This window comes from Gossypium hirsutum, chromosome A12 (genome assembly GCF_007990345.1).
Source record: "Gossypium hirsutum isolate 1008001.06 chromosome A12, Gossypium_hirsutum_v2.1, whole genome shotgun sequence".
Taxonomy (NCBI): Eukaryota; Viridiplantae; Streptophyta; class Magnoliopsida; order Malvales; family Malvaceae; genus Gossypium; species Gossypium hirsutum.
The window spans coordinates 105,797,599-105,816,037 of record NC_053435.1 but is presented as its reverse complement, the minus strand read 5'-3'; the positions used below and the strand labels follow the sequence as shown (position 1 = coordinate 105,816,037).

General features: G+C 36.5%; 3 protein-coding genes and 1 pseudogene across 7 annotated transcripts; all 4 read left to right on the top strand.

The window, feature by feature from the left end:
• Positions 1 to 704: 704 nt before the first annotated feature.
• Positions 705 to 5,168, top strand: LOC107947160 (rab GTPase-activating protein 22). Its single transcript, XM_016881729.2, has 5 exons — positions 705 to 1,543; positions 2,395 to 2,530; positions 2,672 to 2,721; positions 3,397 to 3,450; positions 3,593 to 5,168. Exons 1-5 carry the CDS (start codon positions 1,332 to 1,334, stop codon positions 4,854 to 4,856), a joined length of 1,716 nt encoding a protein of 571 aa, XP_016737218.2. The 5' UTR covers positions 705 to 1,331; the 3' UTR covers positions 4,857 to 5,168.
• Positions 5,169 to 6,340: 1,172 nt separating this feature from the next.
• On the top strand, positions 6,341 to 7,093 carry LOC107947161 (uncharacterized). The gene has a single exon (XM_016881730.2). The coding sequence runs from the start codon at positions 6,341 to 6,343 to the stop codon at positions 7,091 to 7,093; it is 753 nt and encodes a 250-aa protein (XP_016737219.2).
• Positions 7,094 to 7,994: 901 nt separating this feature from the next.
• LOC107947162 (serine/threonine-protein kinase BLUS1) lies at positions 7,995 to 15,620 on the top strand. 5 transcript variants are annotated; one of them, XR_005906525.1, is made up of 22 exons: positions 7,995 to 8,376; positions 9,856 to 10,110; positions 10,196 to 10,320; positions 10,410 to 10,454; positions 10,943 to 11,024; positions 11,152 to 11,220; positions 11,374 to 11,544; positions 11,636 to 11,701; positions 11,860 to 11,928; positions 12,061 to 12,132; positions 12,282 to 12,619; positions 13,073 to 13,206; positions 13,330 to 13,424; positions 13,493 to 13,531; positions 13,623 to 13,682; positions 14,152 to 14,253; positions 14,347 to 14,398; positions 14,491 to 14,546; positions 14,631 to 14,695; positions 14,794 to 14,845; positions 15,096 to 15,229; positions 15,325 to 15,620. XR_005906525.1 is itself a non-coding variant. In XM_016881733.2 (21 exons), exons 1-21 carry the CDS (start codon positions 8,215 to 8,217, stop codon positions 15,141 to 15,143), a joined length of 2,154 nt encoding a protein of 717 aa, XP_016737222.2. In that variant the 5' UTR covers positions 7,995 to 8,214; the 3' UTR covers positions 15,144 to 15,620. The 5 variants fall into 5 exon arrangements, 2 of the variants coding, with proteins under 2 accessions (XP_016737222.2, XP_016737221.2); XM_016881733.2 differs by having other exon boundaries at positions 12,061 to 12,129; positions 15,096 to 15,620; XM_016881732.2 differs by having other exon boundaries at positions 15,096 to 15,620.
• A 307-nt stretch (positions 15,621 to 15,927) lies between these two features.
• On the top strand, positions 15,928 to 18,427 carry LOC121211161 (outer mitochondrial transmembrane helix translocase-like; annotated as a pseudogene).
• Positions 18,428 to 18,439: the final 12 nt, after the last annotated feature.

Below are 18,439 nucleotides of genomic sequence, written 5' to 3'. Positions count from 1 at the left end.
AATAACTTATGAAAAATTAATTTTTGGAAAATAAAATTATTTTTTTAGGAAAATTTCAATGATTGGGCGAAACATTTTTTGTTGTTAGACAAGTCTGACTAAAATTTGAAGTAAATATAACATAAATTATATTTATTACAAATATTATGAAAGACAAACCAAATTTATCTTATATAAATTAAATAAGAACCAACGCATAATTAAAATTTACATTTACGAGAGTAAATAATAACACCGTCGGATTAGAAAAGATAAGTGAAATTAGCGGAAATTTAAATAAATATTTATATATAAAAATATTCATATTAAATAAAATAGTTTTAATAAAATAGTAACAGTATTTAAAAGTTAAAAGTAAAATTATTTATTGAAATAAAAATTTTAATATTAAATAAATTTATCAAAGTAATAAATTACATTAATGATTTTAATACAGTAATCCTTAGTTCAAGATATTTTTTATTTAAAATTTCGTGTTACTCATATTGAAAAGCTCCCCCCCAAAAAAGTTTATTTTCTAATAAATCGAAAAAAGAAGCATTTTTCTTAAATAATTTTTTCAAGAAAACAAATTCATCTATAGACGTTTTTACTTTTTTTTCCATGACACTCGGTCACTCTCATCACTCTCTTTCACTAATAAAAATAAAGGGAAATATCCAATAAAGATATATAATTGTATATTATAGTTAGTTATATGAAGATGAATAAAATATTAGTTAAAGTATTATAATTGGTAGAGAGATAGTTTATAGTTACTGCCTTTCATCAAAAGAGAGCTTAAAGCTTTGAATTGGGAAAAAAGAAGTAAAAAATCAAAATAATAATGAAAACCCAAAGCGGATCCTCCGTTTGTTGATGGTTAGTGCTCTCTTCTTTGTTACCTACCAGAAGACGAAGTAGCAGAAACTGAAGCCAAACCGAAAGTCAAATCGGGATTTGGGCTTGGGTTTACCCGTCATTTTAGCTTACATCGCTGTTTTGATGCTCTTTTTCTCATCCGGTGACGGCGTTACTGCTGATTTTGGTAAATGGATCTTATTTGGGCGAGCTAGCACTGGCACAGGTGGCGGCGGTTTCTGGTCTTCTAATTCGGTGGTTTCAACTTCGGTATAGCGATCTCCGTCACTGCCGTAGCTGGCATCGCCGTCGCCGCAATCGTCGTCTACTCTTGTAGATAAAAAAGAAAAGGAAAAGAAAGAAAAAAAGATTCTACAAAAAAAAAAGAAGGTTCATTCTCATTTAAAATCACTTCCATCATTACCGCAGCATATGGAGCTTAGATTGATTTTGGATATTAATTAGGTAAAGTAAGACACATAGAAATCGATATGCTTACGGAACAGAAACCATTAATGCGAGCTTTGCGGCGAAGTCACACATCTTCATCGCAATCAACGTCATCGTCCTCCTCATCGTCGTCAAATACTTCATCTTCTTCATCGTCGTCGTGGATTCATTTGCGATCGGTTTTATTAGTCGTTGCTTCTTCCTCTTCATCGTCATCTTCCTCATCTTCTTCCCAACAAATTCCGACTGATCGGTGGGTTTCCTTTTTCCTCGTCCACTTAAACTACTACTTTCCTTATTTCCCCCTATTTATTTTAAGTAAAGATTTCTGCTTATTTTTGCCTGGATATGTTAGATTCCCAATTTTCTATTTTTGTATAAATTAAAAATTCTTATTCCTTACTTGAATCCCCGATCTGAAAGTAGTCGAATCAATTCCATCAACATCATGTTCCTTAGGTTGTTAATAAGAGTTCGATTCCAGTCTATCTGTTTCTTCGTCTCTCCGAAGGTTCTGAATCTGATTATTATTCGGTTCGTTTTTCAACTTAGTTTCAAAGTATTTTTGAAAGCCTCAACTGTTTCAACACTTATGTTGGTCAAACTAGTCAAGGTGTTGTGATTCCTCTAACTGCTGGGGAGGAGGAGTAGTCACTTTCGGAATCTAATTCATTAGCCGAAACATGATTAAAAGCCATTGAAATCTCGATTTTGTAGTACTTCATGATAGATGTTTACTATTAATTTGGATTCTTTAGTTGTTGCTTTGGAGTTGTTTTTCTTTGTTTCCATCTTCATTAAGGTCTCTCTTAGTGATCGTAATTACTCTTGCAATGGGTTTCTATTTGCAGAACTAGCTAATTTTTTTCCCATACTTGTCTTGACTCTTCCATGTATCTGCTTAGCTTTTAGCATTAGTAGTTTAGTGTTCCAAAAGCTTTGTTTCCACATATGATGCATTGCAATTTTGGAAGTATTTAAGCTCATAAACTGTATCTTTCACGAACCATGCATAAACCCAAAAAAACTATGCTTTTGTTTTGTCAACTTAATTCAAACTTATATCTTGATAGAAGATTCATTAATTTGTTTCTTTTGCGGCAGGGGTAGCCTAAAATCACCTTGGTCCCACAGGAGAAGAAAACATGCCCTTCTACCTAAACAATGGAAGAATTTGTTCACTGCTGATGGGAAACTCATTGATGGTGGTGTCAAGTTTCTGAAGAAAATTCGAAGTGGAGTATGTTTTAAACTTGCTTTAGACTTATTTGACTTTACCTTCATATTATTTTCTTAGACATTGTATTTCTTCTTCTTTTTTCTTTTTTTAGTGGATATTTTGTTGCTTCTCGAGAATTCATTCTTTGCACCTTTAATGCAGGGTGTTGATCCAAGTATTAGAGCAGAGGTGTGGCCATTCCTCCTCGGAATGTAAGATTCTTATACTTTTATTTATGTACCATTTTATACTCTGATTCAAGTAAACTTCCCTTTCTTTGAACTATTTAGTTCTTACTTCTATAACCTCTCTATGAGCTTACTCCTTTCAAATCACTGTCTGGTTGCCTGGTTCCTTTTTCTAATACATCATTGTATCATTTTTTTTACCATATTTTGGTGATTTTCTGACTGTTTATGTCTCAATGATTCTTTAATGGATGGAAAGCCTGAGTTAGAAGAAATTTATCTTGCGAGTTGCTATTTGCATTATATATTCTGCAAGCATCCATTTTAAGTTCTTTTCCTTGCTGCTCGAGTTTTTCAAGCATCCATTTTAGGGGAAATGGAGTATTTATTGTATTCATTTGCATTATATATTCTTCAAGCATCCATTTTAAGTTCTTCTCCTTGCTGCTCGAGTTTTTCAAGCATCCATTTTAGGGGAAATGGAGTATTTATTGTATTCATTTGCATTATATATTCTTCAAGCATCCATTTTAAGTTCTTTTCCTTGCTGCTCGAGTTTTTCTTCATTTGTAATAATTTTTTTATTACTTATTTATCTGGAAAACACAATTTTTGAGGAGATGTTTTCTTATGCATTTGAGAAGTGGATCATAAATGACCTGTTACACCACCTGACTGTGATATCTGCATGCTTAACAGATACGACTTCAACAGTTCAAAGGAAGAAAGAGATTCCTTGAGAAGCCAGAAACGGTATCATTTATTTTCTTTCTCGTGCTTCTTTTACACACAGATTAATTGCCAATGCTTTGTTACTTTACCATATTTGTTTTCCCCTTCTCCCCATCTTTTTTCTTTCATTGAAGGTCTGTTTGTTTACGTATTTCTGATGCAGAAAAGAGTATGAAAGATTGCGTAAGCGGTGCCGCCAAATCCTTAAACGTACTGAGAAGAGTGTTAAGTTGAAGGGAACTGCTGGAAACGTCTGCAATGAAGACAATGAGTGTTTCAGTCAAGTTTTTGATTCTCCAGGCTTGGAGGATGTGGTTAGTGGTAGGAAGTCCCACTCCACCGAGGGAGGAAGCCCTGTGTTTGATGATTCTGATCACCGCATCTGTGATCATAGTCATCCAAGCTCTTTATCTTCTGATTCATTTCTGGAGGGAGAGGTTGATAAGAGAGTAGTCATTAGTCAAGATGCCTGTACTGGTGAGACAGAATCATCTGATTCTGACTCTTCTGAAGAAGATGAAAACACACCTCTCCTTTCCTCTGAAATAATCGAGGAAAATGATATTCATAAAGATGATAATGATAGTTCCTCTCCCTCCCAGATAGAAGGCAGGTCTGCAACCCCCACTGATGAAGATTTTGCCACATGGCGGAGAATTATCCTCCTTGATGCAGTGAGGGCAAATGATGACTGGATCATTTACTCTCCATCTCAGGCCTCAGTATCCACAATGGAAGCACGAAGGTTAGCTGAGAGTGTTGGGTTGAAAGATTATGATGATTTAGAGCCATGCAGGATTTTTCATGCAGCTCGCCTGGTTTCTATTCTCGAGGCTTATGCCCTTTACGATCCCGAGATAGGTTACTGCCAAGGAATGAGTGATCTGCTCTCTCCAATCATCTCAGTGGTAGAGGATGACTCTGAGGCCTTCTGGTGCTTTGCAGGTTTCATGAAAAGAGCTCGTCACAATTTCCGACTTGATGAGGTGGGGATTAGAAGACAGTTAAACATTGTCTCCAAGATTATCAAGTGTAAGGATAATCATCTATATAGACACCTCGAGAAGCTTCAAGCTGAAGACTGCTTTTTTGTGTATAGGATGGTTATAGTACTTTTCAGGAGGGAATTGAACTTTGAGCAGACACTTTGCCTCTGGGAAGTGATGTGGGCAGACCAAGCAGCTATCCGTGCCGGCATTGCAAGGTCTGCTTGGGGGAGGATGAGACTTCGTGCTCCCCCTACCGATGATCTCCTGCTTTATGCAATAGCAGCATGTGTTTTGCAAAGGAGGAAGCTAATCATAGAAAAGTATAGCAGCATGGATGAGATAATGAGAGAATGCAATAGTATGGCCGGGCATCTGGATGTCTGGAAACTTCTCGACGATGCCCATGATTTAGTGGTCAACCTACATGACAAGATTTAAGACCAAACCACTCTGCCTGCCCTTTTTTTTCACTGATTTTTCCCCAACTCAACTCCTCGCTACATTTATGGAACCCTAAACTAAAGAAGGGATCCAAGTTATTTGACATTTCAGCCTGAAACAAAGTGTTTTGATAGGCGAATACCCTGAACCAAGTAAATTATGGGATTTACATCTACTATGTTATATTGCCCGCACTCGATACTTCATCTGGGTGATGGTGGCAAACGCTGAGAAATCAGCTATTTAAAATGTTTTTAGCTTTGTTTGCTTGCAATTATTGAAATGACAGAAATTTGCCATTATGTGTCAGTTCTTTCCCATTGTTCAGTTTATTTGCAAAAATAATCACTAGTATGTTAATTAAAGAATAAAATTTCGACTTTTTTTATAACTTCTTTGTGATGTGAAATTTTTCTTTAATCACATAGGACTCCATTCGCATTCAAACTATTCCGCAGTCGAACTAAATTCCATGGCTGAAAACGTTGTGAGAACGTATGGAGTCTTTGCCTCAGCTATCGGTGGAGAGAATTTTTCTTTTTTTTGAATAATATTGGGAGGAGACTTAATTTAAGTAAGGGTAAATTATACCAAGTTAGTCCAAAATGTTACAAAATAACTATTGAATTAATTGAAAATTTTTGTTTAAGTTATAGAATTATTAAAAATACTGTTATCTAATCTCTATTTACACTATTTATACTATTTACATCAATTGGAAAATTTTCACTTCTTATTTAGTTTTTTTATTAAATTTTTTATGAAATAATTTTAAACATCATAAATATACGAATCAAGATAAATTATTCGTTTAAAACTTAATAGCTCAATAATTTAAATAAATTTTTTTACATAATTAAATGATTTAAATGAAAAATTTTAAATAATAAAATAATTATTTTATAATTTTTTAAAATTAAATAACTAAAATATAAATATACTAATAATTAATTTTTTTTTCTCTTCGGGTTTTACAATTTTACTTACCTTTCACGTTTTATCTTGTATTGAATTGAAGTCTTCGACCGTCCTCTTCGTTTTGTGTGACTGGATTTATGACTTTATTAAACTTTGTTTTTACGATAAATTCGTCCTCGTTTGACCGTGATCACTTCACTTGTGGAATGAAAATGATTATTATTTGATACTAAAAAAAGCCAACCTAATTAACAGAACGAGATCATTGACCGTCCATTCTCATCAAACCATAGCACAACCATTTTCTTTCTCTACTGCGCGAAGTACTAGATATTTAACTCCACCAAAAGTCAGATCTGCAACTCTAGTCTAATCCGACAAGCCGCGGATCTTTTTGTCTTCTTCTCCACGTCACCACCAAATACCGTGTGCTTTCCACTCGTTTCCCTCTCCAAAACCGACGTCTCCTCTTCCGGCGGCGCCGACTAAATCCCATTTCTATATTCATATATGAATATGAACCCATTAAAAGTCATCTTCATTCTCAAAGGAACTACAAAATTATGTGCAGATCTGTGGATTATTACGACTTTCGCTCCGGCGATCAAAGTCTTCTGAAGATCAAAGCTTTCTTCGTTCGATTTTCGGATTTCGATTCATGTGCCGACCCGTTATCCGATTCGCTCACTCTACTCTTCCCACCAAGAATCAATGACACGGCGCGGCTAGAAATTTCCGGCTCCATTACCCGACCCGGTTCTCCCGCGTTCGTGACACTCCATCGATTGGTGAAATTGAAGACGAGGGACGGAGAGGCGATATATGGGAGCAGGGAGCGGATTCGGGCCGGGGATGGGGTCCGGTTCGAGGTTTACTCGAGAGAGGAAAAGGTGTTGAACGGGGTTTTAAGGAGAGAAGAAGAAAAGTGGAAAATGGAATGCAAGTGCGCGCTGGAGAGTGACAATACCGAAATGATAGGCGGTAAAGCGGCGGTTGCGGATGTTTGCGTGGCGGTGGAGGGAGACCTGGCGATGGGGGAGAGGGTGGAGATGGTAGTGAGGAAGTGTAGAAAGAACAGGAGGATGGGGTTCGATCAGCTGGAGGATATTCCAGAGGAGAGAGAAGGAGAAAGTGAAAGGGACGGTGGATTCTGTTGCAGTTGTGGAGAAGCGGATAGTGGGGGAGAAGAGGTGGATATAGAAGCGGCGGGTGTAAGCTGGGCCTTTGATGTGGGCATTTGGATCATTTGCTTCGGGGTTGGATATTTTGTTTCTAAAGCCACTGCCAAAAGCTTGAGGCGCATGCGATTACTTTGACAGTGTTAAAAAAAAAATTTACCTTGGGGAATTTATATTCTAAGGTTGTGTTAATCTTTTATTTGTTACCCAAATTTAGAAATTTTGTGAAACTCCAATTCGAGTGATTTATTGTAACAAACGAATTATTGGGGAAAAAGTACTTGCCAAAATACTTGCTTTTTTTAATGACATAAATGAGGCTTGGCTAAGCTGCAATTGGCAATAAATCAACCCAAGAAAACTGAAATGCTTCCCAAATTTGGCATTTGGTCTAAGAGTAAGTCCAACTTACAGGGTTTAGTAAGTTTTGAATGAATTTTATTGAGAGAGAATCACGGAAAACATTTCCTATTTATGGTTTAATAATATTAAATGGTGATTTGATTAGGACTTTGGGTCAAGAACATGAAACTTTCAGATGCCGATGGCCATGGATTCTGAATCCAAGCGTCTCTGGTGCAGATATGAGGCTTTAGATGATTGAGAATGTTCATTTAGGTGCATGTATAAGATGATGCTTGAACTTATCTTTGATATGACCATAACCCTGGACTTCTATAATCGGGTTTTATTTGCTTTGGTGTAGTTTTCTATCTTTCGTCTTCTATTGATTCACATCATCCAATTTAATAGTTTTTATATAATGTTATATATATATTAAAGACAAAATTATGGTTATAATCAATACAGTTTACATAACTATGATTTATAATTTATTCATGAATATCACCTAATCAAAATTTTATATTATTCCTTATTCGGATAGAAAATTAAAAGAAAAAGAAAAAAGATAGAAAAATATTAAAATGATCAAACAGTACACGGAAGTGATGAAACCATCAAGTCCACGTGTCAAAATCCTAATCACCTAACATAAACGCCACGTCAGCACCCACCCCGGTTATCTCTCTTCTCCCTCAAATCAGCCCCCCCCCCCATATCGCTACTCATGGCGGTCAACGGATCAAATAACCACTTCACCAACCAATAATTAAAAAAGAAGAAGCTGCCTTTTTAATTTTCACTACGATTCTTTTACTTTAATTACTCCGCCGCCGGCGTTCAACGTCCATTACTCGACTGCTAGTGATTTAGTTCTTTTTCCAAAAGGCGGTTTAATGCTTTAGGTTTTGCGGAGAATGGGAGGAAATCGGAGTTACTCAGCGAATCCTAGCGATTACAAGCTTCTAGAAGAGGTTGGTTATGGCGCCAGTGCTACTGTTTATAGAGCGATCTTCCTTCCTACTAACGACATCGTAGCTGTGAAATGCTTGGATCTCGATCGTTGCAACAGTAATCTGGTTTGTGTTTTTTTTTCTCGAACTTTTCTTTTAGTTTAACTGTCTCTAGTCAAATGAATGAGCGTACTTGATTTGATTTTAGTTAGTTTTGGATAGAGATCTCGTTCGATTGAATTTGATTTGATTGTGGATTTCAGTGATTGTTTTTGGTCGAGTTGAACGGAATTATGATATTCTTACTTTTCTTATTGAAGCTCGTTTCTTTGAATTTTTTCGGAGTTTGTTATACCTTGAACATGATCGAATTGAAGCTTTATATTATCCTATATGTCGATAATGGCGATAGTAATGATCCCAAAGCAATAAGAAAGAAAAAAATAATAATAATAAGAACACACAGATTTTACTTGGAAGTTAAACATCCCTGCTATAATCAATGTCTAATAGAAGAAAGTATAGTCATATACGGATTCAACTTGCGCGTCATGACCCGTACCGTGGGGGCGCACCTCCGGTCGCACCCCTAGTCGAGTTTAGTGGTGGATCTTTAATAAGAGAGTTGCATTTGGAACTTTTCAAGTTGGATCAAATGGGATTTGGGTCACATAACTTTAATACTTTGTATGTGCTTGTTTCTATCACTTCATATGGTGCTTGGTTTTTGTTCCTTTTGAGCTTGTGTAAAGTTGAAACTTTTTCTTTTTATCGTCTATCATTAATTATTTCTAAGGAAGCAAAGAAATAATATTTAATAGTGTTATCCGAAATATTTCATTCAAATTAGAGTTATCTTTCTTTTAGCATCTACGCCATTGGTTTAGATTAGGCATTTTAGTGCTGAACTGCTTTTGCTACTGTGTGCTCTTAAAGTGGTCTATCAACATTAAATGGTTACTTAAAGCTGAGATTACTTCAAAATGTGTCATCCTGAATCCCTGATATTTTCTTTCTTTTGTTTTTAAATTGTGTAAATCTGGAATACTTGCATAGAGGAATAGAATTATTGTCTACTTGATATTCAAGGATATAATCTTACTTTCAAAAAAAAAAAAGAGATATGATCTTGTTTTCATAGAATTTTTGCTACTCAACTTGAGGAAGTATTGAGAGATCAGGAGGATTCCATTCCAAGTATAATAAGAGATTAAAAGTTTGGACTTGCTTGTGGTGGGATTTTATCATGTTAAAATGTTCTCTAAATAAGGGACACAGTACTACACTAGAAACCTTCCTTTTCCTTTCCCTAGTTTCCTCTCAATCCAGGCCAGGCCTTAGATCCAGTTCATGTGTACCAAACATCTTGCATGCTTGCTTGTTTCATTACTATTGATCATTCTATGGGAATTTTCTACTTTTGGTAGTAATACAATCACTCAAGTATGTGTACCAAAAATCTTTTTTGGCTATTGGGATCTTTTGTGATATTGTTTAGAGGCTTTAATAATTGGTAGTATCATGAGTAGTATATTTAGATCCATATTTTCTGCTCTTCATGTGATCTATTGGCTCTTAATGGGCTTTCTTAATGCTGTTTTGCAGGATGATATACGCCGGGAAGCTCAAACAATGAGTTTGATTGATCACCCAAATGTTATTCGGGCATATTGTTCTTTTGTGGTTGACCATAATCTTTGGGTAGTCATGCCTTTCATGTCAGAGGGTTCCTGTTTGCACCTCATGAAGTCAGCATATCCAGATGGTTTCGAAGAGCCTGCTATTGGTTCTGTTCTGAAAGAAACTCTTAAAGCTCTGTATTATCTTCATCAACAAGGACATATTCATCGGGATGTTAAGGTCAGTGCCTCACGGAAGTTGGCATTATGTTATCTGATTGGATTCACCATTATTTTATTTAAGTTCTATTTAATTGGCATTACAGGCTGGAAATATACTGCTTGATAACAATGGCACAGTAAAGCTTGCTGACTTTGGTGTTTCAGCTTGCATGTTTGATGCAGGAGATAGACAACGTTCTAGAAATACCTTTGTTGGGACTCCTTGCTGGTGAGCTATCTTTGTCAAATCTGTCCAACTATTTCCCTTCTCTTCAGCTCCTCATGTACGCTGATATTCCTATTTATCCTTTCTTTCAGGATGGCACCAGAGGTCTTGCAGCCTGGAAGTGGATATAACTCCAAGTGAGTGTTCAGTCTTCACATAAAGTTAAGGTCTTAGAATTTCACTTAAATCCATTGTCACCTTACAATGTTGCATAAGCACGACATCTTAGTGTACACAAGTATTTTCTGCTTCAGTGTGGCAAGGGGTGGTCATGACTCATGAGTTTGAACCTACAAGGACTCGTGAATTTGGTCTGAGCGACATTTGTTCTGAAAATGCAAAACTTCACTTTATCCACACATCTGGGCTTTCTATGAAAGCACTTACGTGCCTCAAAGTTACCACTTTTGCATGTAAATTGTAATCTGTATTCTGAATCTTCAAATGGTATTGTGGGAGTCTGGCTAAAGTTTATATGGCTAATGGTTCGTATGCTTGGGTTGCATTGAATTTTGCTCAGTTGCATGCTATGTTGATGCATTTCTTGGTACCTTTAAGGAAATGGTACATTTTTATTCCACGTTAATTCTGTAATTCATTAATTGCTTTTTTTTTCCTGGCACAGGGCTGATATATGGTCTTTTGGTATAACAGCATTGGAGTTGGCTCATGGTCATGCACCTTTCTCAAAATATCCCCCAATGAAGGTATCAAATCTCCATTGAAAATATAACAAGAATTTATATGAGTGCTGCACAGTGAGCGTTCGCTATCATGAGTTTTTAATCAACCTTTATATATGTTCACAACCTTTTTTTTATCCAACATTAACAGGTTCTCTTGATGACAATACAAAATGCTCCTCCAGGACTTGATTATGATCGTGATAAGAAGTTCTCTAAGGTACTGCTGTTCTTTCCGGCTACACCATAACAATGATAGACATGTTATTTGTCATTATGAATGTAAAACATTGGTTGGTGCCTTCAGTGGTGTTTTGCAATTGCTTACTTGTCATAGCAAATTTCTAATTAAAGGACTTCCAGCTGTGATCAGTCTTTCAAAGAAATGGTTGCAATGTGCCTGGTGAAAGATCAAACAAAGAGGCCGACTGCAGAGAAATTATTAAAACACTCCTTTTTCAAGCATGCAAAGCCTCCTGAGCTCTCTGTGAAGAAATTATTTGCTGGTCTGCCACCACTTTGGAATCGTGTGAAATCCCTTCAGGTTAGTGATCACACTGCCACAATGCAGGTATTTTGCTTCTTTTGCCGTCATATTTGTTTAATGCTTTTCTTTTTTGCTTGAAATTTTACAGCTTAAAGATGCTGCACAACTAGCTCTAAAGAAAATGCCTTCTGCAGAACAAGAAGCTATATCACAGGTTAGCAGTCATCAATCAGAAGTCATTATTGTCTTAGATAAATCAGATTTTTTTCTTCTCATAACATATCCGTGAAAGTTTTAACTATTGGGTTGTCCACTTGGGGACATTTGTGCTTTTTTACTGCTTGGGGTGTTATCTTTTCTTCTGCTTGTCAGAGCGAGTACCAAAGAGGAGTTAGTGCCTGGAATTTTGATATTGAGGATTTGAAAGCGCAAGCATCTCTGGTAGGCCACATATTTAGTTTTACTCTTTAATACTAAAGATTTTAATGCAGACATATAATGTGAGAAGTAATTTCTCTGTCAGTTATATCAGTTATTCAATTTATAATAATTTTTCTACTTTAACATGCTAAGGTGCGTGATGATGATATTCATGAGTGCAAAGATGATTATGAAAGCCTGAAATCAAGCTTTGGTCATAAGGTAGTTGTGTAGTTCCCCCCCCCCCTCGGTGATTTGTGATACATGATTAAAGTGGTATTTCTTTTTTTACTTATGCACCTTGAAATTGTTTTTTTCTCCTTATTTGTCCCTTATTGCAAAATATGTTAACGGGTTCCTGGTGTTGCTGACAGGCTGAAGCTTACCGTGGATCTGGTTTGGGAACATTGAATTTAAATGGGGAAGTATCTCAGTCTGAATTTGGAGAACCAATGACCATTGACTTATTACAGTCTGATTGCTTGAATGAAAAGGGAAAGAACCCAGAATGTGATATGGTTGAGGCTGGCCTGCACGAGAAGGGTTTGAGGAAAAATGGTTTAGGCATTGATATTACGGCATCAACTTCAGAAAAGGAAGTGGTCATGACCGGGGCTAAATCAGTGAAACCTAGGCAAACCCAAAGTGGGCCACTCACACCTGGTGCTATTCTTAATCATTCATCTTCTGAGCGGGTTCATAACTCAGAAAGGTTGGTGATAGTTCATATTTAGGCTTGCTTATCCATTTGATTTATCTTATTATTATTATTATTTAAGAAGTGATCTCAACCTTTTCCTTTTCTCCAATTAATTGTTATCTGATGATGTTTATGCATTAACATGTAGCACAATTGGTTCTAATTTTAGTTTTCTTATAGCATATTAGGGATCTCTCTCTCTCTGATTCAAATGTTTGAGTTGATTCAGCATAGCATTGATTGCATACTTGTATAAGCGTAAATTTTAATATAGTTGCTTGTAAGCGTAAATTTTAATATAGTTGCTTGTATTAGTGCTTTGGTCTTGTCTAACTTAATGTTACATTAACTGCGTTTACATGTGTGACAAACTCTTGTCTAATTTAATTTAAGAAAATAATTTATAAATCTTTTAAAATAGAAGAGAAACTGTAGGATGTGGAGTTAATGCTTGCTGATGATTAGGTTTGAAAATGAAATTTCACAAGTGAATGAGAGAGTTTGCCTAGTTCGTAAAGCACCAAGCTTTAGTGGTCCGTTGATGCTTCCTACTCGAGCATCTGCAAACAGTTTATCAGCTCCAATTAAATCATCTGGAGGTAATAAATTCATGGCATTTAGAATTTTTTTTTTTTGTGTCACCAGCATCACCATCAGTGCTACTAATATTTGGACACTGGGATTTAAATATATGTAGTATCATTATTTTCCTCCTTTGACAGGGTTTAGGGATTCTCTGGATGACAAGTCAAAGGCTAATCTGGTGCAAATAAAAGGTCGATTTTCAGTAACATCTGAAAATTTATATCTTGTAAAGGTAAGGTTCAATTTTAATGCTATATTAGTTCTCTTTTGCAACTTCACTAATCAAATAATGTTCTATAGGATATTCCTCTAAGTTCAGTTTCGCGCCGATCGTCACAGGTTGGTTAGTGGTCTTTGCTTAAATATCCTTCTATTAACACTATTAATTGTCCACTTCTTACTGGTTGCTCTCTTTCCTCTTGGGTTTCAGACTTCACCTCTCAGAAAGTCTGCTAGTGTGGGTGACTGGATACCTGAATACAAACAAGCGGTTCGTGCACTAGATCTTCTCCTCAACATGGTTTAATGTAAATTATGCACTGTTTATTTTAACATCTTCCATCTTGAAGCTTAAGGATGTGTTATAAATGGAGGAGCCATTGTTAAGGCATGTGCCTAGGTAATAAGGTTGGCACAAATTAGAGAAAGTGCCTTCCATTGGATACACCTTTATTGAGGCGCATGCCTTCTGAAAGGCTCACAAAATACTAGCCTCACTCAACTGATTTTGTTTTCTACGATTTATATTATAATGAGGTATATAGTAGCAAGAAGAAGTATATATGTTGTTTCACATTAATAGGGGGTAATAACTACACTTCAGTGTAAATTCATTTAATCTTTTACGTGGCTCAAACATTCTGGTGGTGGAACATGTTTAGCTGCTTATTATGCTGCTGCACTATGTCATTAATTTGTCTGCTTACAGTTACCCCACCCCACCCCTCCCTGTTTTTCAGCCTAACAATCATTCCCCCAAGGATTTGACCAATGGTAACATGCCCACCTCAATTGTTATGACTCACCTTCAGAATCTTCTCCAGCAAACCTCTGCTCAACAGGTAAAGATTTGGAGTTGGGACAATCATTTCGCTGATACATACTTTCTTGCCTTAAAGACAATGTTCTCACTAAAAGTTGTTTTGGAATGCTAGGATCTTATTGTGAATTTGTTGAATACATTGCAGCCAGCTGAGTTTGTAGATGGTCAGTGAAAGATTGGTCTATCACAGTTACATGATTAAATTAGGAATTACACTGCTTGTAGTGTTAATACGTTTCTCTTTTTGTTTTCCCAGCCGCTCAAAATGGAAAGTTGCCTCCTCTACCTCGTTGTTCTGAGAGCAATGGAAATGTAAGAACCTTTTATCTATTCTTAATTATGACTAATATCTAGCAGGTTATTCTTCCTTCCTTATCTGGTCTTCTTTGTGAATAGGTGAAAACAGCAGCCTCTGAGAGGGAGCGTTTACTGCTTGGCAAGATCTCAGAGCTACAGTCGAGGTTAGTTGTTGGCAATCTGTTACCAAGTGGAAGCCATTCTTTCCCTCCTACGTATACAAGTTTCTTCTGATACTCTCTTCCTTGAACACTTGTTGCAGAATGATGAGTTTGACTGATGAATTGACTGCTGAAAAGTTAAAATACGATCAAGTGAGTTGCATGATGGATACCTAATTACATTTTCAGGCTTTATGTTGCCTCTTCTTTATTTCATGGTCGTGTGCGAGTAGGATACACTCAAGATCTGATGTTGATTCTGGACCTAGTTTAAGCATTCCACCCCTTTCCATTGCTCGAAACTTGATTCATCTGTTCTTTCTCAATATTTTCGTTAATAATCGAAAATGCGAAGAAGGAAAAGCTATCCATCGGCTCTGATAGTTTCATTATCATTATGCAGTTGCAACAACAACTTAGGTTGATGTCTGGTGGGGAAGAGTGGGATTAGAAGGGAAGGTTATCCAAGAACGCTGTGACAACCACTGTACAGTGAACTCCCAATGTATAATTGGGCAAAAGATGTAAAGTAGGCAGGTGAAGTTGTATTCCGCCATTGTTTGCCTAATGCCTATGAGCCATCGACAACCTTAGAACAGTAGAAGGCTTTGATCTGATACATCCCTTTGCAGATTTCAGCTTCTTCAATGACAAATAAGCAAATATTATGGGTGCATGAGGATGCTTGTACTTGAATATTTCATGTAAAAAAAAATGATGTTCCAGTTCCAGAGCCAGAATCATGGAAGTAGCATAGAAAGGTTAGATTTATGAGTTTTGGTTGTGTCCAGAAAAAGCTGAGTTTCATATTAAGTTATTTGAACAACCAAGTTGGTGTTTATTCGAAGCTATCATGGGATGTTGAACCAGTATAGTATATCTTTTTCTATATTTATAATATATTTCGACATTGTAATTTTTAGGACTATGAATGCCATTGCCAACATTTTTTAAAGATTTATTTTTTCAGTCAGTGTTATCTTCTCTCTTTTTCAAACAATATAAAATTAAAAAAAGAAAAGAAATATCTAATATGATCTCCTTTGACAGTCACTGAGATGGCTATTTTAGGGCCGGGGCTATTTTGATCCTTGAAACGTGTCTCTTTTAAAAGGAAATTTTCATCAGCCTATATAAAGACTCTAAAGAGCTGAACATTGACCCAGATTTTAATGACTACAGAAAGTTGTAGGGCCACAGCCCAATGAGACAATTGGTCCCTGTGCCCTATAGTAGCGCGCCAAACAGTTCCAACATTCATTAACCCATTTCACCATCGGCGTTGTTGTGCACTGCAAACGGACATAACGGCAACGCTTCTTCCCTTCCTCTACATTTCCCTTCACAATTTCCAACAATTTTGGCGGTGGCCTACAGAGGGGCAAGCAACAACCATGGCCCCCGGCCGTCGTTCGGATAGAAGCTTGTTACAAGACCTACTCTTATATGCAGCCAGCATCGCTTTCTGTTGCCTGGTCCTCGCCGGCCTCAAACAACTAAACCCAAATCGTGATGCCTCTAAGAAATCGATTGCGAACAAAAATGCCATCTCCAAACGCCTTGGTCGCCCCCTCATCCACACTGACCCTTACGAGGTACTTCAAAAAGAAAAAAAAAACAAAATCATCGTTTATAATTACATATAGATTGGGCAAAACCCCTTTTATATTCTCGAAGTCATTGTTTTTTCCCCATAAAATGCAGGATGTGATAGTGGGTGATGTGGTGAACCCAGATCACATAGACGTAGAATTCGACTCTGTTGGTGGGTTGATAGAATAAAAAAAGCACTATATGAGTTGGTTATTCTTCCTCTTAAGAGGCCTGAGCTTTTTGCTTATGGCAAACTTTTGGGTCCCCAAAAAGGGGTGCTTTTGTACGGACCACCAGGGACCGGGAAAACCATGCTTGCCAAAGCCATTGCAAAAGAATCTGAGGCTGTTTTTATTAATGTCAGAGTTTCTAATTTGATGAGTAAATGGTTCGGTGACGCCCAAAAACTAGGTATGAACAGTGGGATTTCGTTTAATCCTTGTTAGACACATTTCTAACTTCTAAGATTATATTAATGCCATTATGTTATATTATTGCAGTGGCTGCTGTCTTTAGTTTGGCTTATAAGCTGCAACCGGCTATTATATTTATCGACGAAGTGGATAGTTTTCTGGGGCAACGACGAGCCACGGACCATGAGGCAATGGCTATTATGAAAACTGAGTTCATGGCCTTGTGGGATGGTTTTACCACCGATCGTGAGTATTCTTTGTTATTACCTTAATTATGAACTAACTTTTAATCTGTGAATGTACGACAAATTAAATGTCCTTTTCTAACTTACATTATCGGTATAAAACACGATTGAATTAGAAGGGTTAAGGATACAAAATTTGTTAATCCAATGGTCAGGTGTTATATACACTTTCCTACCGTGTAGCTAACCATTGAATTAACATATACATTGTACTGTCAAAACTACAATATTAGAAGAATGGTTTTTACATTTTAATTCAAGATGGTTTTCCTTTTGCCTCATACCTTGATTTTTAGCGTCATTACGTATTTAAATCAATTTCTTAGGTATTAGAAAAGCATGTGTGTCACATCAAGTGGGGTGTTTTGTCAGATTTATATTTTAAAACTGTTTAACACTGTTATATAGTGACGTTTCTTGTGTTCTTCATACAGAAGTGATCAATCAGTTTGGAAAAGATATGGGCATGTAGTAGTATAGCTTTAAATAATTAGTGTATGTTGATATTCAGCATTCTAACTTTTGTATATAGCTATGAAGTTGAATTTTCTATTAACTTGCATTCAGAGAATGCTCGAGTTATGGTACTTGGTGCAACTAATCGTCCAGCAGAGCTTGATGAGGCAATTCTTAGGCGTTTCTCCCAGGTTTTTGAAATTGGAAAGCCTGACTGTGATGATCGAGAAAAGATATTGAAGGTGATATTGAAGAATGAAAGAGTGGAGGACGCTATTGATTTGTACCTCATAGCTAGATTATGTGAAGGTTACACTGGTTCTGATTTATTTGAGCTCTGCAAACAAGCAGCATATATTCCTCTCAGGGATCTCTTAAATGAGGAGAAGGCTAAAAAGACACGTCAAGTAAGTACAGATAAATCACTTGTTTTACTCTTTATAGATATGAGAATCTTTATCAGTTAATCACCAAATCATTGGGTTTCTTTTGGTGAAAGTTGCTTGTTAAATTCACATAAGATCTTTACTTTAGAAGATTAGCAGTATGCTCTTTCATGTTTCGTTGCGACTTGTGCAATAGCAATCTGTCTTAACTAGCTGGTGTTTTTGGTGTGTAGTTACAGGCACCAAGACCATTGTCGCAGTTGGACTTTGAGAAAGCTTTATCTGCTTCCATGAAAACAAGCATCGGTGTTGATGAGCACAATGGGTATAGCTCTTGTTCATCAACATAAGTTGAATGCAATCAATTGGTTACTGGATTGAGTTGTGATGGAGCACATGCAAATTTTGATATTCTTGAATACTAACCTTGAGTAAGAGCCTAAGCCACTCCTCGCTGTTTAAGTTATAGTGTTATTCAGTGAATAGAAAATTCAGAAATGTACTAGGCTTATAAACTTGATACTTGACTTGGATTCATTGTTCTGAAATGTTTGTGGGTGTGGAGGAGTGTTCCACTGTGGCCATATTTGGAATTGAACAGAAGAATACATTTTATATAAAAGCATGAGATCTTAAATGGAATAGGAGATGTCA